At 42.1% G+C, this 26,289-nt stretch overlaps 1 protein-coding gene across 2 annotated transcripts in view; it reads left to right on the forward strand.

Moving 5' to 3' along the window:
- Positions 1 to 1,990: 1,990 nt before the first annotated feature.
- Positions 1,991 to 26,289, forward strand: part of TNFAIP3 (TNF alpha induced protein 3) — a 36,994-nt gene continuing 12,695 nt past the window's right edge. Inside the window, exons 1-2 of one of the 2 annotated variants that reach the window (XM_082249723.1) lie at positions 1,991 to 2,156; positions 24,923 to 25,224. In XM_082249723.1, the coding sequence (XP_082105849.1) occupies positions 2,125 to 2,156; positions 24,923 to 25,224 (334 nt within the window). In that variant the 5' untranslated portion in view covers positions 1,991 to 2,124. Of the gene's footprint in view, positions 2,157 to 11,287; positions 11,418 to 24,922; positions 25,225 to 26,289 lie in introns of those variants that run through there. The other variant, XM_082249724.1, reaches the window with a different exon arrangement.

Raw genomic sequence — 26,289 nt, forward strand, 5'->3', positions numbered from 1 at the left:
GACAGTGCATTTTATTACCACTGATCACTGTATTAGGGTCACTGGTCCCCTAAAAAGTGTCACATAACATCAGATTTGTCTGCCGCAATGTCGCCGTCCCGCTGAAAATCGCTGATCGTTGACGTACGACTAGTAAAAAAATTAAAAATTCAATAAAAAATATCCCATAGTTTGTAGACGCTATAACTTTTGCGCAAACCAATCAACATGTAGCAATAACATGTAGCAGATCACATATTGGCCTAAATTGGTGATGAAATTTGACTTTTTTAAAAAATTTTATGGTAGAAAATAAAAAATATTATATATATTTTTTTTTTTTTTTCAAAATTGTCGTTCTTTTTTGTTTATACCCCCAAAATAAAAAAAAAACAGAGGTGACCAAATACCACCAAATGAAAGATCTATTTGTGGGAAAAAAAAGTACAACAATTTTTTTTGGGGGGGTACAGCGTGGCACGACCGCTTGATGGTCAGTAACGCAGTGCCGTATCGCAAAAAATGGCATGGTCATGAAGGGGGGTAAATCTTCCGGAGCTATAGTGGGTAAAGAGGAAGTAAACTCTTCTTTTTTTTTCCTGCAAAGTAAATGCATAATGTGCTAGTGTGCATTGCATACTAGTACATTATGTGACACTTCCCTGCAAACGAAGCCCGCGTTGTCCCCGCTGGCGGCCGCATCCAACTTCCTTCCTGGTCTGCGGATTACGGCTGTATTACTGGCCGGTGTTGTAAAATTTTGTCGGACCCGTGAAAAAATCGGACCTTATCACTTCCGGCTGGTGCGAGCCCCGGTGCGCATGCGCACAAGGTCCGAGGAAAATCTAAGACTTAGCGAACAGCTGATTGAGAGGAGGAGGGGCTGAGGTGGGACGCACACACCGCCGGGGGAAAATTGCTGTCACGGGCGAACCAAAGCTGCTAGAGACCCCAAAATCTATCACAGGTAGCCGAGACACTCCCATATAGTTGATAGAAATTTGGGGTCTCGGGGATGAAAGGGCACGGAGCAGTGACCCCGTGGGTCTCGGGGATGAAAGGGCGCGGAGCAGTGACCCCAAAGAACCTGGGACCACTGCTCCGCACCCTTTCATCTCCGAGACCCCAAATTTTTAACAGCTGTAGGGGAGCGTCATGGCTACCTGCCATACAATTTTGGGGTCTCCAGCACATATGGTTCGCCCATGACAGCAATTTTCTCGCGGCGGTGTGTTCGTCCCACCTCAGCCCCTCCTCCTCTCAATCAGCTGTTCGCTAAGTCTTAGAATTTCCTCGGACCTTGTGCGCATGCGCACCGAAGCTCGCAGCAGCCGGAAGTGATGAGGTCCGGAATTTTCATGGGTCCGATAAAATTTTAGAACACCGGACCCGCATGACGTCATTCCAGCACATGCATGTGGGAACCGCCAGTCACGGCACAGGTGGCCGTTCCTTCAGAGCGCCTGCGCCGATGATGTCACTGGCTGCATGCAATGTAAATATCTCCTAAATGGTGAAATTTTAGGAGATATTTACAGTACCTATAGGTAAGTCTTATTATAGACTTACCTATATGTACAACTTAAAAAAAAAGTGGGTTTACTACCGCTTTAAAGTAATGTAGTGCCATATCGCAAAAAATGGCCTGGTTGTTAAGGGGGTAAAACCTTCCGGGGGTATAGTGGTTAACAAGCGCTGCAGCAGATTACAGGTAATGTATTTTTACCTGTGCAAAAATAGTTTTAGGCCTTGATTTAGTTCTAAGCACTTCCAAACGTTTGCCATTTATCCTGCAGTGTTTTCCTGTCAGTAAGTAGAAAGGTAGGTGACACAAATCCTGAGCTTCAGGCTGGAAGCGCTGTGTGGAAAATCCAGGTCGTTCTGTATAGAATGATATTGGCCGCCGCAGCGCGCCCTCTGCTGGACACATTGCATCGATGAACTCTGATGGCTTGACCTGGGAAAGTCCCGGACTGGGAAATCCCCGATGGGAGGGGGAGCGGAGTGCAAAACCTATTACCGTGTATAGAGCAGAGCACTGCGAGCACAGCAATTCACAGCCTGCTCTTCTGTGTGGAGCTCTGGGCTGTCCGCAAGTAATGCAGGCGCCGCTTCTCACATCATACATATAGAAAACGGGATTTAATGCAGATAGAACACCTCTTGCAGCTGACAAGGTAAGACCGGCGGGTTACTGCCATTGCTTTTCACTGGAAACTAATTAGACCAGCCTCTTCATTGTGCTAAATGACCGGTTACACTGCGTGTATTATGTGTTTCCAGGTCTATTGGAGCCCAGTGGGGTGAGCTGTCTGTGCGCATGCTCAGTGGCACCCGGGCTGTGAGCAGCCAGCCCGCATGCTCAGTAGCTTATTGCTGTGTCACACGTGCCTTGCTGGGTCATAGGCAGCAGGCTTTACATTCTTTACCTATGAGTGACATTTTTTTAGACTCATGTCATATCCTCTATATTTAACTATGTGAATTTCCAGAATTCTGTAACAATCATGTCATTATATAGTCAACTGATAATCAAAGCAAGTGCAGCGCTAAACCAAATTGCTAAATAAATATCCCATAATAAACTGAACAAAAAATGTGAAGAAAAATATATATAACAATAATAATATAATGCCAGTTACAACTGCGGGTATAGGGTTGTGTATATGGGATTGTATGGTTGGGTTTTCATTCCTGTTTTTTTTTTTATTGGTTGAGCCAGTTGGACTTGTGTCTTTTTTTCAACCTGACTAACTATGTAACTATAGAAAACACGTATACCAGTGCAGTGAAAAATCGCAGAACAGGGTCGTGCCACCTTCTCAATGTGAAAACCTTCCACCACTTTTAAGCCCCCGTTCACATTAGGTCGCTCTGACTACAGGGGCGACCTGTGAAGTCGTGTGCACCGCGACTTCGGCGCGACTTGCACGGACTTCATACAATGAATGTCTTTGCAAGTCGCCTCCAGGTCGCCCCGAAGTAGTACAGCACCCTTTTTCTAAGTCGGAGCAACTTGTGTCGCTCCTATTAGAACGGCTCCTGTACCGCACAATGGGAGCGTGAGGACCGCGACGAGTCAGGCTGACAAGTCGCGGTCAAAGTCGGATCAGTGTGAACCGACACTAAAAATGACTGCTTACCAGAACATATGGACTCAGTTACTTATACAGGTACTGGGTCAACCACGTTTTCAATGTGTCCAGGAGTGGTACTAGAAGACTCCAAATGTTTCCACACGTAAGAACGCGATGAATCAGCTCCACATAGATTGGTGTCAAAACTGTGCGTTGGACTATAGAGATAAGGAAAGGCTCCACGTAGTGTAAAACTGTATCTCCAAAATGTATTTTAAAAAGTAGAAAACGTACATCATTCCCAATAGACAAGCGCTTGTAACATCAAGTATACAAGATCATGGTGCAATGACCTGAATAGTAAGAAACCCAACGCGTTTTGTCTTCAAAGACAACATCTGGGGACCACAGGTGATGTGTTTGAAGACAAACGCATTGGGTTTCTTACCATTGAGGCCATTGCACTATGAACTGGATGATGTTACAAGCGCTTGTTTATTGGGAATGATGTACGTTTTCTATTTTTTTAAATACATTTAGGAGGTACAGTTTTACACTATGTAAAACTGTATGTCATTTAACATGGTTTCCTATGGGACACGTTCACATAATGCAAAACAGTGCTTTTCTTTGCGCTTTTGGTTCAATAGACTTTAATTGGACGAGAATCTGATGGCATGGGTCTGAACACCCATGCAATCCGATTCCAGTGCGGACCAAAAAAAGGGTCTTGCGCCATTTTGGTCCAAGTGTGATGCGATTTCAGCTATATGAAATGTATGGCTGAATTTGCATCACACAGACATCGCATGTGATGTGCACAGCAATGTTTTGCGAATCACGTACAATGTCTGGCATTGCACCAGTGTGAACCCAGCCAGAAGCAGATTAGGACCGCATTCACACTAGTCCGACTTGGACCGCGACTTATCAAGTCGCGGTCCGTCACGCTCCCATTGTGCGGTACAGGAGCCGTTCTAATAGGAGCGACTTAGAAAAAGGGTCCTGTACTGCTTCGGGGCGACCTGGAGGCGACTTGCATAGACATTAATTTTATGAAGTCCGTACAAGTCGCGCTGCACGTGACTTCACAGATCGCCCCCGAAGTCGGAGCAACGTAGTGTGAACCGGCACTTAAACCCTCCTATCCTTTACAGCCAGGGAAGCTGCTTTTGATAGATCTGCAACTGCTATGGCGCTGCACATTTGATCATTTGATGGTTTGGTTGAGGACACAAGCAAATGTGACAGTTAGCAATCCCAGCATTCCAGGAATGTAACTGTTTTTTGAAACTGTTAAAGTGATGGGTTTAGTTCTGCCTAATGATTTAGGGCTGGTTCACACCACAAAAATGCACTCCAAATCCTTTTCCGATGTGTTTCTGCATGCGTGTTTTTTGATGCGTTTCTGGATGCATTCCAGATGCTTTTTTTCTTTGATTTCCTGTTTTTTTTTTTTTTTATTTCACTGTATTGGAGCCTGGTGCGTTTTTGATGCGTATCAGTGCATTCCGGTGCGTATTTGATGCGTTTCAGTACATTCTGGTGCGTTTTTGATATGTTTTACCTCGTTCCAGTACAATCCAGTGCAGGAAAAATGCAGCATGTTTTACTTTTTTTTCCTGGAACTGGAATACCCTGGAACTGACATTCTAACTGCCATTAAAAATCTGGTGCATGTGCTGTGATCTGGTCCTTACTGCTGGGGCTCTGGGATTCAGCCAAATGGCAGCCTCCAGCAAGAAGAAACAGGAACAATGCTGGAGGCAATTTACAGTACATACTAATTGTGTTTGCATAATTATTAATGACGAATGTTCTTGCTCAAGAACAACATTTTTTTTTTTTTTTTTTAATTTGTTATGGGTAAGGTTCAGCTTTAAAGTAGAAGTCCAGTCAAAAGCTAACTAACCCCATTGTATTTTCTATTCTAACTACCCTGGAATGAAAAAATATGTATACTTACCTAATCTAAGAGCGCTCCGGTCAGGTCACATGATTGAGTCCCAGCATCAGCTTCAGGAGAGAGGAGTGACAGCAGACCACGGAAGCCCCATAGTACAGTGGTTGTCATGTGACCTGACCACGGCACTCTCAGATTCGGTAAGCATAACAGAAAATTGTATCAAATACTTACCATAAGTTTCCTTTCTCGGTGCAAATCCATGGAAGCAAACACGTGGTAGTATGCTGCCATGTTGGCGCCAGGAAAATGGAAAATTGTATCAAATTCTCACTGTAATTTTCCTTTCCTTGCGCCAATCCATGGCAGGATACTACCACATGTATGTGTCATGTTGGGGCCAGAAAAATGTAAAATTGTATGTAATTCTCACCATAATTTTCCTTTGCTGGCACCAATCCATGGCAGGATACTACCACATGTATGTGCCATGTTGGCGCCAGAAAAAATGTAAAATTGTTTCAAATTCTCACCGTAATTTTCCTTTGCTGGCACTAATGCATGGCAGCAAGGCCGGTGCTAGACTATTTTGCACCCTAGGCAAGACCAGCTACTTGTACCCCCCCAAAAAATAAAAATAACTGTACACATTGCCCCCTTTCCTGTACATAATGCCCCCCTTTTAACACTACACTTTGCTACACCCCCTTCATGCACACACTGCCCCCCTTTAACCCTACCCACCCCTTCAAATACAAAGTGCCCCCCTCTCTAGAGGTGACATCCACTGGGGATGAGGAGGTGACAGGAGAGGAATGTCTCACTGGCCATGACTGCGACCTAGGTGGTAGTGCGCCCTAGGCGGCTGCCTAGTGGTTGCACCGGCCCTGCATGGCAGGATACTACCACATGTATGTGTCATGTTGGCTCCAGGAAAATGGAAAATTGTTTCAAATTCTCACGTAATTTTCCTTTCCCTGCGCCAATCCATGGCAGGATACTACCACATGTATGTGTCATGTTGGGGCCAGAAAAATGTAAAATTGTATGTAATTCTCACCATAATTTTCCTTTGCTGGTACCAATCCATGGCAGGATACTACCACATGTATGTGCCATGTTGGCGCCAGAAAAAATGTAAAATTGTATCAAATTCTGACCGTAATTTTCCTTTGCTGGCACAAATCCATGGCAGGATACTACCACATGAATTTACCATGTTGGTGCCAGAAAAATATAAAATTGTTTCAAATTCTCACTGTAATTTTCCTTTGCTGGCACCAATGCATGGCAGGATACTATCACATGTATTTGCCATGTTGGCGTCACAAAAATGTAAAATTGTTTCAAATTCTCACCGTAATTTTCCTTTGCTGGCACTAATGCATGGCAGGATACTACCACATGTATGTGGCATGTTGGCTCCAGGAAAACGGAAAATTGTATCAAATTCTCACTGTAATTTTCCTTTCCTTGCGCCAATCCATGGCAGGATACTACCACATGTATGTGCCGTGTTGGTTCCAGGAAACACATATCTTTCCTTTAGAGGATAGTTAGTATGGGGCTTAGAATGAAGTTGGGAGCAGGTTCAAGATTACAGTGGTTAGCTTTTGACTAGACTGGTATTAAACCCCAAAACACAAATGTAATTTTGCAGTTTACCAATCCTGCGGTGGCAGTATTCGTTTTCTATTTTTAGGTTTTTTTCTGTCTGTTTTCACCTGGTGATCTGACTTATTAACACACTTGTTTAGGGTGTCTCCACTCTGGATGGAGGAGCAATGGAGACCCCCTTGGGCAGCTGCAATATCAGTCTGAGGAGAGGGTTGTTTTAGACTAGCAGATTTAAATGGACTTGAGTAACATTTACCTGTAAAAAAATGTGCACTTGAAACTGTAACGCAGAGAAATCCCAAAGAAGCAGCACCCACAATGCTTTTGAAATGGACAATCTCTGAGCAACACAAACTGGATGCTCCAGGTGTTGCAGCCCTCTTAGAATTGGGGAATCTTGTAGCTGCAAGGTTAGCTCTGAAGTAGGGGGCTTGTCCCCTGAAATGCATTAGGTGGTTATATCATCTATTCGAACCTGGGGTGTTATTACATGGTTTCTGGGTCCTACAATGCTGTTATTCACATGAGTTTTGTGAGTATATTTTATGTCCTTTATCTTTGAATAAATTGCCATAGATAATGCACTTGGCGTTTGCACAAGGGTGGCCACCTCATCCCTTTAATCCAGGACACATAATAATTACACAGGTTCTGAGGCTGATATAATGCACATAAGGCACTAAGTGAGTTTAATTACCCCCCTAATCAGCCACAGAACCTGTGTAATTAACAAGTGTCCTGGTTTAAAGGGATGAGGTAGGGAAGAAGGAGCTATCATCTGCCTGCTCAGCGGGAATCGGCGGATCGATCCCCGCTGAGCAATATGAAGTCCGTCGGGCAGAATGCCCGTGTGAAAGGACCCTTAGCCTGTCATTGCACACACATCTTATTCCAAACTGCAGTAATCTGCGGATTCTTGCCACTGGAACTTGCAGGGTATGCTAATTGCCTGGGTGATTGTAACCTAACTGCCAATTTTGCTGGACAGCTTGGTTTATTAAAGGAAGTTGAAAAATAACAGACCAGGGGCGGAACTACAGGGGTTGCAATTGCAACCAGGCCCCATGCTCTAGGGGGCCTGTGCGGCTCCCCTGTACACCTGGATAGGAGGGGCAGCATGTAGAAAAATCACTGTCCTCCTTTTTCCTCCTGTAGCTGCAGGAGGAAAATCGAGGAGATTGGCTCCTCTGTATGCTGCCCCCCGCCCCTCCTCCTGTGTCCTGGGAGCCCCTGTGTGCTCCCCTGGTCCCCACCCCCCACTGTGCTCCCCTCCCTCTCCTGCTGGCTGCTGCAGGGGATGTGTCACAATAGAGAACCAGGAAGGGGTCGGTACATATGTAATTTACCAGCTCCTTCCTTTTCTAAATGGACAGAGTCATAGTCAGTGACATTGTAAAAAAAATTGAATAAAATGATAAAAAATACAATTAAAATACCAGTGGGAGAACTTCCAGGATCGCAAAGGTCACACTTGCAACCGGGCCATGGCATTCCACCACCATAGGGATGCCCCAAAATGGCAGGAAGGGGGACCACTGCAGAACTTGTGAAATGGAACCGCAATAAAGGGCCCCGCAACTAGAGTAAAGGCCCCCAGGATCAGTGGGAAGGGCCACAGGCTTGAAGGGAATGGCCAGGGGTCCAGTGGGCCCTTCCTGGTTTCTTACATTGGGGCCTTGAAGGTTCTAGTTACGCCTCTGTAACAGACTTACTGGTGGGATCACCACGTGAAAATAAAAAAAAAAATGCCTAAAAAAGAAAACTAAAGTAGCCGCCACATCCTGGGATTGGAAAGTTTAACACTGGTTTAAGTCATGGTATACTTGGATTCATTTGCACTTGGTTCTGTGGCTGATTAAGGCAGTAATTAAACTCACTTGGTGCCTTATGTGCATTATATCAGCCTCAGATCTTGTGTAATTATTGTGTCCTGGATGAAAGGGATGAGGTGGCAACCCTATTTGCACTACCTTTCTTTAGAAAAGGGAATGAATACAGAGGAGGTTGAGAAAACATGAAAGCGTCTGTATCTACCTGCAGCTAGATACAAAACAGAAAAATCAATGCAAGGGAAATACCTTCCAGTCTGTAGGATGTGCCTTTTGTGCGGATTCTTCTTCTTTTAGGCCTGGTTCACCCCTATGCATTTTTTAGTGCCTTTTCAGTTTTGCAGAAACACACTACAGTCCATTTAACATGGTTTCCTATGGGTCACGTTCACATCTGTGCATTTTATGGAAAGGGCCAGGGACTTTTTTTGGTTCCATAGACTTTAATGGATCAAAAACGTTTATTGAAAAACACAAAATGCACCTGGAGTATGCAAACTGCAACCTGCATAGGTATGAACCAGGCCTCAGTTGAAATCCTCCTCTGTCCTGTACCCCACTGCTGCTGCTGCCATCTTCTGGTGGAGTGGGGGTTAATACAACTAATTAGCTATCATAGGCTCTCATCAGGATAACCTGACTATGCCTGCCCCTCTCACCCAGCTGCTCCATTTGTAGAAGCCAGGGCCATCTTTAAAACAGGGCAAAAGGGGCAGCTTCCCCGGGCCCAGTCATTGTTATGGGGCCCAAGTCAGCTTCCCCTTGAGCCCCCACTGCTTGCAAATAGTTGATAAGTGGATTCGGGAGGGCCAAAGTAAAGGTTTGCCCAGGGTCCATCAATATTAAAGACGGCCCTGTAGAAGCCATACTACAGCTTTTATGAATAAAACTTGATCTATGAATGGAGGGGGCAGAGCCATTAAGCATCCACCTGTCCTTCATTCAAAGATCCTGTTTCAGGCTTCATTCACACTTGTGTGACTTGTCATGTAACTTTGGACACTAAAATCACACCCCAACCTTAAAGTCGAAGCGATATTAAAAAGGTTCCTGCAGGAGGATGGCTGCTTAAGTGTGCTGCTCTGCACCGCCGAGACCCGCCGGAGCTTCATACACTGCAACAGAGCCTCGTTTTGCCGCCAAATCAAGCCCATCAGCTGCGGGAGACCCCTGGGCATATAATGGGGAAGCGCAAAGATTGCTTCCAACTGGGCAAGCTGGTCGATTTCTTTGTCCAGCCGCGGCATGCACACTGCCAAGATGGCGCCGGCTCTTCACCCTGGCATACACACAGCGGTCCCTCAGGACACAGCCCTGCGGCTCTTCCCTTCAGTCAGTACAGCCCTACCCAGAACAGTGGTGGCCCCTAGCACACATCATCCACATCTACTAGCCCTGTGAAAAAGGTTCCTGCACTACTTTAGTCCAACTTGAGTGCCATAGACTGCAATGTACACCCTTAAATGTTTCATAAAAGTCACACCTGAATCTTATACATGCGACAGTTGTCCATTGTCATTGGTCAAAGCCAAAGTCGTGGGAGCTTCTTTTGGGCGACAAGCTTTATGCAATGTGATTTGCCGCAAACTGCAACACGATAAATTGCAGCAAAATCGCACTGCCTTTTAGGTGCTATTGAAATAATGGCACCTGAACCTGCATTTTGCCATTGTAGTACGTTTTGAGATCACGGGCAGAATCGCAGCCATTCTGCCATGATCCCAAAACGCCCAGGTGTGAATGGAGCCTTAACGAATGATTATATGCGGGTGCGGGATTGCGTATAAATCGCACGTGTTTTCTGCACTGCTGTTTAATTCTTAATGACACCCCTATGCATTGGAAACCACAGCACGTTTTCCCGTGTGCAGAACTACATAGCACTATGCAGATTCTGTGCGGCTGCAGTTTTAGGTGTGGGGACCTTTTCCTCATGTTTCTCACAGGCACAGCAGCCCATTTGAAGGAATGGGCTGCTGTGCCTACGCAATGGCAGCCACGGGGAAACCACGTACAAGTTTTTAGATTAATGTTTTTTTGGAGGGTTATATATTGGTGTAGAGAGGAAAGAATTTTATGTGTTTGCTGGAAAATGTTATATATTTTTTTAATTGTTGTATAAAATTGTACAGCACGCTGACTACACACACACACATATATATATATATATATATATATATATATATATATCTATATATATATATATATATATATTTTTTTTTTTTTCTTTTTATATATATATATATATATTTTTCTATTTTATTACAATTGTGAATGGATGGAAGGGTTTAATGCTGGCAACACTAGCCGAAAGATCGTTCGAAAATCTGGCATTTGGTCCGATCGTTTGTTTTTCGTCCAGATAATGGGCACACATAGAAAATCATTTTTAACTTTTCAGAGCCGAAAAATCGAAGGAACAGTTTTGACCGAACGATAAACGAACAATAAATTGAAAGGTCGATGTATTTCTCGGCCGACCTGTTTGCTCTAGGTATATGTGACAAACTAAACGTAAATTGAATAATATATTGTTTGAAATTCGGTCATTACATGATGGCACGATCGTCTGCTCTCACGGCCGATTTTTCGTTTTTGGAAAATGAGTTTGCCCCATATTCCAGCTTTAGACTAGACACTAGAGGGTATAATGTGATGTTATAGAACCATAGAGATCCCTCGTGAAAAGCATTGGGAATAGTTCTGCAGTGCTCAGGAGTGGTCATACTATCTGGCTGTGCGATTGCTGATATCTACAGCTCTTTGATTTGCTGGTGTAATTATAAAAAGTTGTTTATATTAGATTACAATGTATACAAACACGCTTGACTACAAGAAAGACGAAGGAAGCCTAGAAGAGTGTAGACAGAAACACAGAGCAGGATACTGATTGGAAGGAGTGATGTCACATGACTGTCTGCGTCACAACAGGGAAGTGAATGTAGTGTGACTGTGATCACTGAGAAGGGAAACTGCCAGCAGATCTGGAACATTATAGACGGTGATAGAAAGGTACTGGACACTGCTAATGGATTGTTCTGTTTTGTTTTCTACTTAGCACTGCGAAGAAAGGGAGACATAAAGAGAGGAAGACGGCATGGGATGAGTTAGGCTGGTCATACACTATACAATTTTCTTGTTCAACTTTCCTTTAGATTTATCAAAACCATATAATATAAGGCCAAACCTAAACACTTTCAATTTGTATGCAATCAGACAGGCGCTTGCACTACATAGTTGAAGGTAAATCCAATTAATATTAAAGACGGCCCTGGTTAATGGGCTGGACAGACCTGGAGTCTTAAACTGGATACACACTATACAACTTTTGTTGTTAGATTTCCTTTAGATTTACCTTCAACTATGTAGTACAAGGGCCTGTCTGCATACAAATTGAAAGTGTTTAGGTTTGACCTCATATTATATGGTTTTGGTAAATCTAAAGGAAAAAATCTAGAGAAAATTGTATAGTGTGTATCTAGCTTTAAGCTGGATACACACTATACAACTTTAGTTGGTAGATTTCCTTTAGATTTACCTTCAACTATGTAATGCATGGGCCCGCCTGATTGCATACAAATTGAAAGTGTTTAGGTCTGACCCCATATTATATGGTTTTGGTAAGTCTAAAAAAATTTGTATTGTGTGTATCCAACTTTATAATGGTTGAGTTCTTCCACTACAAACCGCAGCAGGGATGTTTACATGACTGTTCTGTACAATAATAAGTGTAGCGCTATAATAGCAATATATAAATGATAGGGAAATTCTCAAAAAACCATATATCTTATGTATCAATAAATGCAAATACTGAGGCTACATTCACACCTGAGCGTAGCGTTTTTCGCGCGTTTTTTACTGCGATTTTACCGCGATTTTTGCGGCGTTTTTTACCGCGATTTTACCGCGATTTTTGTGCAGGCGTTTTTAGATTGAATAGAGATCAATGGAAAACGCCTGTAATCTGCCCAAAAAGAAGCTCATGTACTTTTTTGAGCGTTGGGCGTTTTGTATACAGCGTCAAAACGCTCAGATGTGAACAGGGGCCATTGAAATGAATAGGATTTGTCTTGTTGGGCGTTTTGAGAGCTGATCCTAGAGCAGAAAAACGCCCCAAAAACGCCCCAAAACGCCTAGATGTGAACGGAGCCTTAGTGTCCCAAAAAGGTCAGTTGATATATGTGAACATAAAGCCCAAAAGTGAAGGGGTGCCAGTGTATTCTAAGTGATTATAAATGGCAGTGTAGACATCGGTGGCGGATATTCACGTGTGGGTGTTATATATGGACTGTGTACACTGCCATCTATAATCACTTTGAATACACCTGAACCCTTTAATTTTGGACTTTATGTTCACATATATGAACTCATTTTTCTTCTCCTTTTTGGGACACTCAGTATTTGCACTTTATCAATGCATAATATATATGGTTTTTGAGAATCTCACTATCATTTATATATTGCTATTATAGCGCAGCACTTATTGTATATAACTGTTCACAATTGAGTGTCAATTGTAGTGCTGGCAGCTACAGAGTTTTTATACTTCGAGATTTTTTTTATTTTTTTAACACGGTATTTCTTACTATATAATGTTACATGACTGGTGGACCGGGGAAGCAGCCACCCGTCTTACAAAGGACACGGTGCCCTTATTATTAAGGATAAAATAAATTCTATAGTGGCGCATAAAGCATTACATTCACAGTGAATACCATATGTGCTAAAAGTAAACACTAAGAGCCGGTTCACACTGGGGCGACTCAAAGTCACCCCGACTTTGAAGCCGCCAGTGCAGCACGACTTCTCTAATAGAAGTCAATGCAAGCTGCTCCGAAGTCGCCCCCAAGTAGTGCAGGAACCTTTTTCTAAGTCGGAGCGAAGGATTAGAACGGTTCCATTGCACAGAATGGATCGCTACTTTTCAGGCGACCAAGTCGCCTGACAAGTCGTGGCAGTGTGAACCGGCTCTAATCCTTCTTATTTGTCATATATTCAGTAACCTTATTGCTTACACCAGGCATCCTCAAATTAAGGCCCTCCAGCTGTTGGGGAATAAATGGGTAGCTGCCAGGGTGAAAATAAATGATGATTTTTTTCTTAAAAAAGAAAGAAAATAAATAATCGGATTTTTTTATTTAAATTGGATTTTTTTTATTTTTATCAAATGTATTTTAATAAAATGCTTTTGGAGTAAAAATCTAAAGATAATTCTTTTTATTTAAGATACATTAATAATTTAGTTTATTCAGCATGAAATGGAGCTTAGTTATGTAGCATGAGGCTGTATATTCTGCAATATATACATTTTTGGTAAACTCATTCAATGAATCCAGGCTCTGCAAGCTGAGATAACATGTACTGCATGTGGTGTTTTGTTGGTTGGACTGTGCCTAGACTGCACACGAATCTACTTCAGAAGTGATGTCATGTGCTGGTTTACTTTGAGTGTGTTTTTTCTTCTCTGAGCATGCCCAGTCTTGCTCATCAGATTTTTGTCTGCCGAAATCTGTACTGACTGACGGAAAATCGGCTGTTGTGTTAACGGCCAACAAAAATTTTATAGCCTGCACACCAGATTTTATTCGGCCGAAAAGTCGGAGTCGGTTGTCGAAAGCATCATACTAACAAGCCGAAAATTGGCCGATCGGACGTTGGCCGAAAATTCCTGGCCAATAATCGATGCGGGTGTACGAGGCATAACTACCAGCAACATTGAGTCCTTACATTTTAGCCCCGGTTCACACTTGTGCGTGTGCGGGGTTCGCATGTAATGTCGGAGCGCACTGCTCTGACATTACATGCGATCGGCTGTGCGGTACGAGTTTAGCCATACAGTTTGTATGGCTAAATTCGCACCGCAGCCGCTCCAAACACGCACAGGGACCCTTTTTTCTAGCCGCATCAGGATCGGATCGCACAGCGGTTCACACTTGTGCGATCCGATCCTGTGCGAACTGCACGATCGCACTGCGATATGCGATCAAACTGGGGGTGTCGTTAAGATTACATTGACACCCCCAGCGTATCGCATATGGCAGTGTGAACTGCCGGGGGTGCGTGTGCGATGCGGGAACAGGCTGCGGATTCGCAGCCTTCCCGCACTCGCATAAATGTGAACCGAGCCATAAAGAGCACCTGTCATTTCAGATCCATCATGACAGTGCCTGTTAGTGGGCATCCACTTACCTGCTGCTGCCACGTCCCTCACCTTGTTCTGTCACTGCCGCATCACCAGCCATCCAATTAAAGTGAATGGAACTGTTGGTGAGTCAACAGCAGGCCAGAGGAGGAGCCGCTGCAGGACAGAGATGACAGTTTCTCGTTAAAAATTATGATTTAAATTGAGTTGATTTAAAGCCTTTTTACTAGTGATTTAAATTAAATCCACCCTTGTAGCTGCCAACATTGACATGTATACCTAATTTAAATACATAAAAGAAAAAATGTAGTGCTACCAGTGATAACTAATATACATGCATAACACAAATACTACCTGTGGACGTGCCTCGCTGGCAGCCTACTGAATATATAAATGTGAAAAAAATGCAATATGACTAAAGTGATATTAAAGGCTTTCTTTTTTTTTTTTTTCCAAATACCAAACATGTTAAACCTACCTGCTTTGTGCTGTGGTTTTGCAGAGAGCAGCCCCGATCCTCCTCTTCTCTGGTCCCTCGCCGACACTATTGGCCCCTCCCTCCTGCCGGGGCACCCAAGTAGGCTAGTTCACCAGCCATGGCTCTGCCTGTCCATTAACACACAGAGCCGTGGCTTGGCCCCACCCCCTCTCTCCTCATTGGCTTACCGGCTGTAATTGAAAGATGAGGAGGGAGAGTCCCCGGAGAGCAGAGGCTCTCGTGCACATCACTGGATCAAGATAGGGCTCAGGTTAGTATTGGGGGGCTGCTGCACACAGAAGGTTTTTTTTACCTTCATACATGGAATGCATAAATGTAAAAAACCTTGAGCCTTTACAACCACTTTAAAGTGAAGAATAATGGTGGCACCCTCTGTGGAGAGGTGTCCTAATTCCCTTCTGTGAATTTACCTCTAGATGACTGACGTACTTGTATAACCAAAACCAAAATATTTTTTACCACAAGATTTATGTTGGTAAAAAATATTTTGGTTTTGGTTATGTAAGCAAGTTGCTCATCTAGAGGTGTATACACAGAAGGGAATTGGGACACCTCTCCACGCAGGATGCCACCATTATTCTTCACTTTAGTGATATTGCATTTTTTTCACATTTATATATTTAATATTCAGTAGGTCGCCAGTGGGGAACATCCACAGGTAGTATTTATGTTATCACTGGTAGCGCTGCATTTTTTTGCAATTTTTACGTAATGCTTTCTTTATTAGACGGATATTCTTATACTTACTTTTTAATATTTCTTGTCATGTGGCTCATCTCTGGGTATCAAAAGACTAAAAATGATGGAAATCCTATTACAGCAGCTGGAAACCAATGATAGTGCTGCGTAATTTTTTTTTCATCTAGTGACCGTATCCTTTTAACAAATATTATTCCATACGTACAGTACATGAAAACGGATGTTATACTGTATACAGTTAGATCAGTTATAACTTGTACAAACAGCATAACATATTCTTCAGAACAGGAAGCTGGATAACAATCCAGCAGGGTCAGTTACTTTTTGTTACTTGAGCCATCAGCAATTACAAAACAGCTACTGTTGCCATTTCTTCATGTTGCTGAACAAAACAGTTTTTTTTTAATTATAGCAACAAAAAGTTTTGTCTATATTAGTATTTTTGCTGATTAAAGTGAAACATGAACTAGAGACAGAGTGCTTTTTCTTGCCTCTACTCAGGGCCTCTTTCACTTTGGTGTGCTTTTGCCATGGCTTTTCCAGGGTGACAAAAGGACACAAAAACTTTTCCTTTATTAAATCTTATGTAACTGTACACACTGCAGATTTGCTGTGTTTTCAAATGTCCTGCATGCTGTATCTTTGGTGCAGTTTTTCAAAAGTGCACCAAAAAGGCACCTTCCAATGTAAGTCAATTGGAACACATCAAAAGCCCTTAAGGGCCCTTTCACACTCCTCAAAACCTACTCTGGGCTCTGATGTGGTTAGAGGATTTGGTGATTGAGAGCCTCTGATCTAATCGAGGTTCTATCTCATGGGAGTACTCTGATGTGATAGGAGGCTCTAATGCAGGCATGTCCAACCTGCGGCCCGGAACCCCAGGCAATGCGGCCCACTGCCACCTGACAATTGTTTTTTTGCTGGGGAAGGAAGGAAGTTGGATCGGGGGCATGGCCATAGCGGCTTCCAACTAACGGTAGGCAGAGGCTGCTTTGGAGGGGAGGGGGAGGGGCGAGCATGTGCAGTGTTTCTGACCTCTACCACCATGACCACTTCTTCAAATCACTGAAGTGGTCATGGTGGTTACAGTGTTCCCTTAAAGTGGAGTTCCACCCATTTTTAATAAATTGGATTACATAGATGTATGTAATCCCCTTTAAAACGACTTTTACCAATGGAAAGTTTTTTTTTTTTTTTTTTGCTAGTAAATACCGGATTTTCTGCTTTATTTATCCTCTTCTCACTTCCGGGTCTGGTCGGCGATTACGTCATTCGGCGATTCGCAGTGTGTGCTGGGATGGCATGAAATCTCGCATTATTACACAGGAGATGAGCTGCACTATGTGCTCTGCCCCGCCTCCGCCCGCCTCCTCTCAGTGAGCTGTATGTATGTAGTGTATTGAGGTTGTGCTCCGCCCCGCCTCCTCTCAGTGAGCTGTATGTATGTAGTGTATTGAGGTTGTGCTCTGCCCCGCTTCCTCTCAGTGAGCTCAATGAGGATATAATGCTTTCATTCCTCGCTCACTGAGAGGAGGCGGGGCGGAGCACGGCCTGAATACACTACATACAGACAGCTCACTGAGAGGAGGCGGGGCAGAACACACAGTACAGCTCATCTCCTGTGTAATAATGCGAGATTTCATGCCCTGAGATAAATACAAGCACACACTGCGAATCGCCGAATGACGTAATCGCCGACCGGACCCGGAAGTGAGAAGAGGATAAATAAAGCAGAAAATCAGGTATTTACTAGCAAAAAAAAAAAAATCGTTTTAAAGGGGATTACATAGATGTAAAGTGAAAAAAATGGGTGGAACTCCACTTTAATATCTCTCAGAAGAAGTAAAGCTCTGTATACTGATTCCATTTCATTTGATCATCCTCTAGTTGTGTAAATTAGTGCGTGGGGTGCGGCAGCGCGGGAAATGTGCGGCAACGTTTTATTACTTATATACCTTAACTATAGTATATATTTTAGATGCGGCCCGAGAAAATTTCTCTACACTCAATGTGGCCCAGAGAAGCCAAAAGGTTGAACACCCATGCTCTAATGCAGTGTTGAGTGTAGAGAATTTTCCTCGGGCCTCATATAAAATATATACTATAGTTAAGGTATATAAGTAATAAATCGCCGCCGTGCCCTTCCCGCGCCGCCACGCCCCCCGCACTAATTTAACACAACTAGAGGATGATCAAATGAAATGGAATCAGTATACAGAGGTTTACTTCTTCTGAGAAATAATAAAGGAACACTCTAACCACCATGACCACTTCAGTGATTTGAAGTGGTCATGGTGATGGGAGTCAAACACTGCACATGCTCCCCTCCCCTCTGAGGCAGCCTCTGCCTATCTTTAGTTGGAAGCTGCTGTGGCCGTGCCCCCGACCCGACTTCCTTCCTCCCCAGCAAAAAAAAAGATGTCAGGGGGCAGTGGGCAGCATTGCCTGCAGTTCTGGGCCGCATGCGGCCCTCGGGCCGGAGGTTGGACATGCCTGCTCTAATGTTAATTACGAGGGTCTCTAATGTAAAGGGTGAACTCTGATGTGATAGGGGACCTCTGACATGAAGGGGGACTCTGATGAGAATAGGGGGTTCTGCTGTGAAAAGGGGGCTCTGATGTAATATGGAAGACCTCAGGCATAAGGTAGGGCTTCTGACGTGAATAGGGGACTGTGATGTAAAGGGGTGCTTCTGACATGAAGTTCATTTCATCAAGGTGGTTGTGTGCATCATCCTAGGCTCAGGTTTCCTATTGATAATTATTAATCATGTTTTTTACATTTTAGACTGGGGTGCCTTAAGATTTTGCATGCTTTTAAAGGATGTTGCGACTAAAAAAAGGTTAAGAAATGCTGATCAAATACTATTCAGATTTCAGCCATGATCTTTATAACGCAGGAAGGAATAGGAAACCAAGTTTGGTTGCTGTGTTATATTTTTAGATTTTCTTTCCATCAGTTTATAATATTTAGCCATATTGTGACCTGAAGACTCCCAATGTTATATCTGTTCAGTCTTGACTGATTTGTTGATTCTATGGGGCAGCTCTCTGGGCACCCTATCTGACATTCTTGATAGCCTTTTTACAGGGGTCTTCAAACTACGGCCCTCCAGTTCAGGAACTACAATCCCCATCATGCCTAGTCATGTCTGGGAATCTCAGAGTTTTACAATGCCTCATGGGATGTGTAGTTCCACAACAGCTGGAGGGCCGTGGTTTGAGGATCCCTGCCATAAAAAATCTTGGCACATGTTTTACAAGGTATAGTTAGGTCTTTCCTCAACCCTTACTGTTTGTATGTGGGACCAACTTGCAGAATGTGAATACATGTCCATAGCCAATATGTCCACAAACACTAGGGTCAGTTTAGACAGAAACCAATGAACCTACCAGTACGTCATTGGGAAATGGGAGGAAACCCATTAAAAGAAAGGGAAAACATGCAAACTCCATGCAGTGTCCTGGTCCATAACCCACCCTTAATCCTCTGTGCTGCATGACATAAGTGCTAACCACTAAGCCACTGTGTTGCTCTAAAGACTCCTGGCAAGAACTACCATAAATAGATTTTTAGAACAGGCAGATGTACAATGGTGATGAGATATCTGGATGTTCTCGAGCCCACCACAAGCATCTGCACAATTAGGGAGATGTGCAGTAACTGTATACCTGTGGTTAACCACTTCCTTTTCTTTTCCACATAAGGCTCCTTTCACATTTGTACGACTCCAAAGTAGCGCATCTTTGGAGTGCAATTTTGAATCAACTTTGTCACACCTCTGGATAGGTGTGACTTGGATGTGATTTGTTGTCTCTCTGCAAATTCCGACCCACTGTTGCATGTAAAACAGTCAGTTACGACTTTCATGCAACTTTTGAGGGTTAACATTGAAGTCTATGGCCCTCAAGTTGCATAAAAGTAAGACCAAAGTAGTGCATGAACTACTTTGAAGTCGCTACGACTTTAAGTCGCTCATAAATGAATGGTTAAAATTGGAAAACATGGAGTACGACTTGATTTGCAATTTTGATGTCCAAAGTCCTACGACAAGTGGCAGAAGTGTGAATGGGGTGCAAAGGGTGAAGAATCAGGGCAACAAGATGAACAACCTTTGCATACACTTTTGGAATCACTTATTATCGCTTTCTGTGGAAGTCGTATGCAGCTGATAATCCCCCAATAGCCTCCCTGAGAAATGTTCTTTTGGCATTTCTGTTTATACATTTACAGTATATGCCTTGGAAAAAGGGTTTTTTGAAAGTGGAAAAACCCTTGTAGTGCACAGATGGCATTTAAAGAGGTTGTAAACCTAAAAGTTTTTTTTTTTTTTTGTTCAACCTAAAAGAGAAACACACAATGAGCTAGTATGCATCGCATACTAGCTCATTATGAAATACTTACCTTAGAACGAGCCCCCGCCGTGCTGCCCGCTTAGCTGTATGACGGGCGACATGTCCAGTCGCCCATCTTCCGGGATCGCGGCATCCGGCCATCTGATTGGCCAGAGCCACGGTGACGTCACTCCCGGGCACGCGCGGGAGCCGATGGTCACGGCACGGAGTTCTGAAGGAACGGCACCAGCAGCCGTTCCTTCAGAGCGCATGCGCCAGTGACGTCACTGGATGCATCTAAGGTAAATATCTCCTAAACGGTACATGTTTAGGAGATATTTACAGTACCTATAGATAAGCCTTATCATAGGCTTACCTATAGGTAAAAGTTGCAGAGGAGGGTTTACTTCCTCTTTAAAGTTTGAATGTTTGATTTTAATAGCTCTGCTGGCAGTGAAAGTAAAGGAACCCAAAATTTGTCGTAGATGCTGCTTTTCCTGAAACATAAATTAGCATTAAAGTGATCGAAACGATCACCTTGTAAAACAACATATTCAGTTAAAAATAGAAATGAAAGGCAAAACACTTGTGTATAGATATAAAAAAGCATTATAAATACCGTTTTTCCCTTTTTATTTATAAGTGATCACATTCTGTCTGTTCTCAGCTATATAAGAGCTGGGGGGGGGGGGAGGAGAAGCAGCAGCAAACTGAGCTTGCCAGTGAATGGCTGTGCAGTGGGGGCGTGTCAGGACAAGTCTGATCATTGGAGGCCAGTACATTGAGTTCCCAGCATACCTAGAGAACTGACCAGGGTGTGCTTACCTGCTTAGTGTGGTCAGTTTTTAATAGGAAAGCAGACAGGGACTGGCAGGAACACCAGGGATTTCACACAAAGGAAGCAATACAAAGAGAACAGGATACTTTCTCATACAAGCGCATGGTACAACGGGCACATATCAGGAATATGAAATGTTGGGGTAACAAACAATTTAAGCAAGTGCTTTGCTGAATGTGCTATGTGGACAGATCACTCAGTCCATTTTTTTGGGTCTTTAGGAGCAGTAACATGTGCCCTCAATTTATTTATGAAATAAAGGATTTTCACAATTATAATGTAAGATACACTGGGGAGATTTACTAAAACTGGTGTGCTCAGAATCTGGTGCAGCTGTACATGGCAGCCAATCAGAATCTAACTTCACCTTGTTTAACTTTTCATCTGAACTCGCACGATTTCAAAGCCGCATTTCAGTCTGACTTCGGGGGTGACTTGAAATACATCTGTGCAGCTTCATGCACAGATGTGTATTGAAATTGCCTCCGAAGTCGCCAAAAGTAGTGCTGGAACTGCTTTTGGAAATTGTTGTGTGGCGCGGCAAAGTCGCTGTCACACCGATTGGGACGCTCCGATTGCCAGCAATAGGCTGCGATTTGACCTTTCAGATTGCATGTCAAATTGCGCCGATGTGAACGGAGGCTAAAACCTAGAAGCTGATTGGTTACTATGCACAGCTGCATCAGATTCTGTGTGCACCCATTTTAGTCATTCCCCCCACTGTTAAAATGTAAGAAAAGGATCACACTAAAGCCAGACAGTTACAAATATGCATATCAGATCTAAAAAAAAGTGCGTGCAAATCTTGAAACTTTCCCCAGGATGTGTCTGGCTTCACACCTTTTGATAAGGTCACAAGAAGTTTTATTTCTTACCAGGGTGTGCTGGAGAGTCCAATGTGTCTTGCTTTGTAAAATTAGTGTGTGTTTTACTATTTTGATCTGTGGTAAATATTACACAATGAATTTCATGTGAGCTGTGATTAAGTCAGCTTATCTAACAAATAGATATCGGTATAGTGTCACAAGGGGTGACTTTCAGCTAAAGACAGTCATGTGATAGTTATGCGAAACTACTGAAATGTACTGTTTAATTTTTTCCAAAAGATTTCATAGTGACTGATTTGACAATACTGAAATTAACACAGCAATTAACATTTGCAGCACAAAGGAGAAATATTTTTTTATGAGACAGATTTACTGTATGTAGTTTGAGCTATAAATTCATCTTCTACTTCTCCAATTTGGTACTGCACCCCTGTCCACTCCATACAGATGTTAACAACTTGCTGTAAGTACCATGATAAGCCTAATGCCTAGTACACACAATGAGAAAATCAGACGAAAAATACCACTTTCAAAGCGATTATACAATAATCTGATCATTAGTACACAGTTTTCGAGAGCCGATCACGGCAGTTTATGCACAATTATCCGAAGAGACAAGCATAAACATTTTCTCGTATGATACCGGAACACATAATAAATTGCCCATTTTTTATTTGTTTTTGTCCCATTTGAAAACAGCATGCACATTAGAAACACCTGGGATAATGGTAATATAGAAAAGTTAAAAGAACATTTAGGAGTTAAAAGTGGTTAAAAGTAAAGCTAATAGATACAGTATATACTATGTTATATGTATATACACTATATTACTAAAAGTATTGGGGCAGCTGCCTTTTGTTATGGCGATTTTTCTACCACTTCACTTATTCACTTATAGATTTATTATAGATTTATTATTAAGTGAATAAGTGAAGTGGTAGAAAAATCGCCATAACACTTTCCACACACATGAACTTTAATTGCATCCCAGTCTTAGTCCGTAGGGTTCAATATTGAGTTGGCTCACCCTTTGCAGCTATAACAGCTTTGACTCTTCTCGGAAGGCTGTCCACAAGGTTTAGAAGTGTGTCTATGGTATGTTTGACCATTCTTCCAAAAGTGCATTTGTGAGGTTAGGCACTGATGGTGGAGAGAAGGCCTGGCTCCCATTGTCCACTCTAATTCACCCCAAAGGTGTTCTGTTAGGTTGAGGTCAGTCAAGTTCCTACTTCCCAAACTCGCTCATCCATGTCTTTATGGAAGACTTCTGGAAGAATGGTCTAACATTCGAAGACACACTCTTAAACCTTGTGGACAGCTTTCCCAGAAGAGTTTAAGCTGTTATATCTGTAAAGGCTGGGCCAACTCAATATTGAACCCTAAAGACTAAGACTGGGATGGCATTAAAGTTCATGTGCAGACATCCCAATACTTTTGGTAATATAGTGTTAATGTGAACGGTTTTACCTTACCAAAAATCTGAATTTCTGTTCTGCCAGTTGTATTTTACACATACATGTTGCACAGCTAGTCAGGTGCCACCAGTATTTTATTTGTCCACTTGCTGTCTCACCTGCTTGGTCACTGGGCAAAAAAAATGATGATTGGCCTGGAATATTATGTTGACTAAAACTGCCCCAAACTATACTACACTGCCATTATTTACAATAGAGCTGAATTAAAAACAACCTATATAGGTAATAATTCACCTTATGGCCAGCCAGATCATGAGCACTGGCCTGCCCCATAGTTATTGACCCATCAGGGGTGCTCAGTTTCTGGTTTTTGGGTGCCAACATTATGGATGGAATGTCAGTGCAGTTGACCAAGGAGACACCGCATTTTGTATTCAAACTCTGGACTGTGAGTTTCACAGATTTTTGGATCTCATCAAAGAATAAATTTACTCCCCCTCCCTATTTTTCCCCCACCCCTCTTAAGTATATAGCTGAGTTGTTCCCCAAAATCCTACTCATTTGGCGATCCAACATTGTGTTCCCTAAGAATCTGCCTCTTTGCTACAGCACACTCATTCCTGTAACACCATCTTCTTCTGATGTCACCGGGAGGGGGGAGTTGGCTGTCTTTTCTGGGTTATGCATTGGCTTCGTGATTGGAGTATGCACCATTTCATCAAGGGGACAACTGTCCCTTTTGGGTTGTTCATTGGAACGGTGACGAGGTGTATGCGCTGCATCATCAGGGAGGTGGTTTTCTCTTCCATGGTTGTGCATTGGCCCTGTATTGAGCCATATGGACTGTTTCATCAGGGAGAAGGCTGTTTCTTCCGGGCCCGTTATGGGGCGTATTTGCCGTATCATCAAAAGGGGGGCTGCAGAAACCATGAATAGGCAGCCAGCCCTCCTGATGACGTGCGTCAGCGCCTGGGACCCGTGACATGAGTACAGTAGGAGCAGCAATTCACATAGCACTTTAGTTATCTTCAGGTCACCCATAGCAGCACCCCTTTTTTTTATCTTCAATGAGTACAGTACATGTGATTAGGGTCTATGCCAGAGGTATGGGGAGGGGTCCCCAAAAATATTCAATTCTGTTAGAGGAGGAGAGCAGGAAAAAAATGTATGATAAATAATATATGTATATATAACTAAAGAGGGTAAAGTTCAGCTCTAAGGAAAATGACAAAAATTGTGTTTTATAGCATTAGATTTATGATTTCTATAGTTTATTATAAAAAAAAAAGAGAGATCAGCTTTACATTTCCAGGGGCCTGCAGCATTGAATCTGACAAGTAGAGCTATTGCCAACAATTTTTACATTTAAATGAAACAAGAGTTCTGATAGATTGCTGTTGGCACTGTTGGCAGTTTAATGCATCATCCTTTAATGTTAATAAAATATCTTCACGTCATTTTACTACTTTAAAGTCAGTCAGGCATAACAAATTTCCTGATGTACTGGTAAATACGGTATATATGTAATATGTAGAGTACCTTCACTATAGACGCCGTCTTATCTATAATACGTAAATTACATCAGAGCTGTATGACTAAGTCTCTTTTTTTTTATTTGTGAAATCTCGGAAACTTGCCTTAGCAGTTTTGTAATTGCAGGGGAATTTTGAACTGTGTACATGTAAAATGCCAAGTTTTCAACCTTCAGGTGCGTGTTCAGCTTACATATGACAGCTAACTGGCTTCCCTGCACTTTTCCACAGAAACATGGCAAACACACAGGTCCTTCCACAAGACTTGCACATGAGCAACATGCTTAAGGCTGTGAAAATCCGAGAAAGGACCAAGCAGGACATGGTGAAGCCCAGCAACGGAATCATACATCATTTTAGAACAATGCACCGATTTACTATCGAACTGTTTATGATTTGTCACTTTTGCACCAAATTTCGAGAGATTCTTCAAAAGAGTCTGTTTGACAGATCCATGCAAGTTGCGCTGGAGAGTCACAAACGGTTAAACGCATGTAAAGAAGTGAAGAAGCTTGTCCCTTTGAAAACAAATGGTAAGGTGTGTGTGTGTGTATATATATTTATATGTGTGTGTGTATTTATATATATATATTTATGTGTGTGTATTTATACATATATATATATATATATTTATATGTGTGTGTGTATTTATATATATTTATATGTGTGTGTGTGTGTGTATATATATATATATATATTTATATTTATGTGTGTGTGTGTTTGTATTTATTTATGTGTGTGTGTGTGTGTGTATATATATATATATATATATATATATATATATATATATATATATGTGTGTGTGTGTATATATATATATATATATATATATATATATATATATATATATATATATATATATATATATATATATATTTAGTTATTTTTTCATTTATATATATATACTGTATATATCTAAATAGAATATACTACTGTGATTGTTACTGTACGTACCGGCTTATAATTGCTTGTCTTTGTATTTATGAAAGAAATAGCACTCCAAGCAGATTGTTACTTTATCATATAAGGAATTCTTTTATAGGGCCGATCCTAATTAATATTAACTGGTTTAATATATTTTAATAGTTTTAAACTGGCAGGGTAAATGTTCTGTCCGCAACTTCAGATGTGTACTGCCACTGTATGCAATCTATGTTACACATCTATGCGTTTCTATATGCTAACATTTATATGTTTCTGTTCTTTGAGTTCTTGCTATACATGAGCAGTTTATTAAAACAATTTCAATGACCTTTAACCAGATATTAGTTGTAGAAAATATCAGACACCCGTTACCAATGTCACTGCCATGTATATATAAACTGATGGTGGTAGGTTGCCTTAATCTGTTCGATTGTTTTTGCGATTGAAAGCTGGTTGAAATTGTGTATAGCTAGTGTACCATGTACCTACTGTAAACTGAAGTTGATGTGAGTCAACCCATGAAACCGATGGGGCACTTTGTCATAGGGAATTTAACTGCATTGGTGGGTCTCCTTGTGTAGATTCTATAATATTTTAAAGGAGGTTTTGTAGGACTTATCTGTTATAAATATATAAATATATAAATATATATATATATATATATATATATATAT

Source organism: Pelophylax lessonae (assembly GCF_965119305.1).
Source record: "Pelophylax lessonae genome assembly, chromosome: 3".
In the NCBI taxonomy this organism is placed as follows: Eukaryota; Metazoa; Chordata; class Amphibia; order Anura; family Ranidae; genus Pelophylax; species Pelophylax lessonae.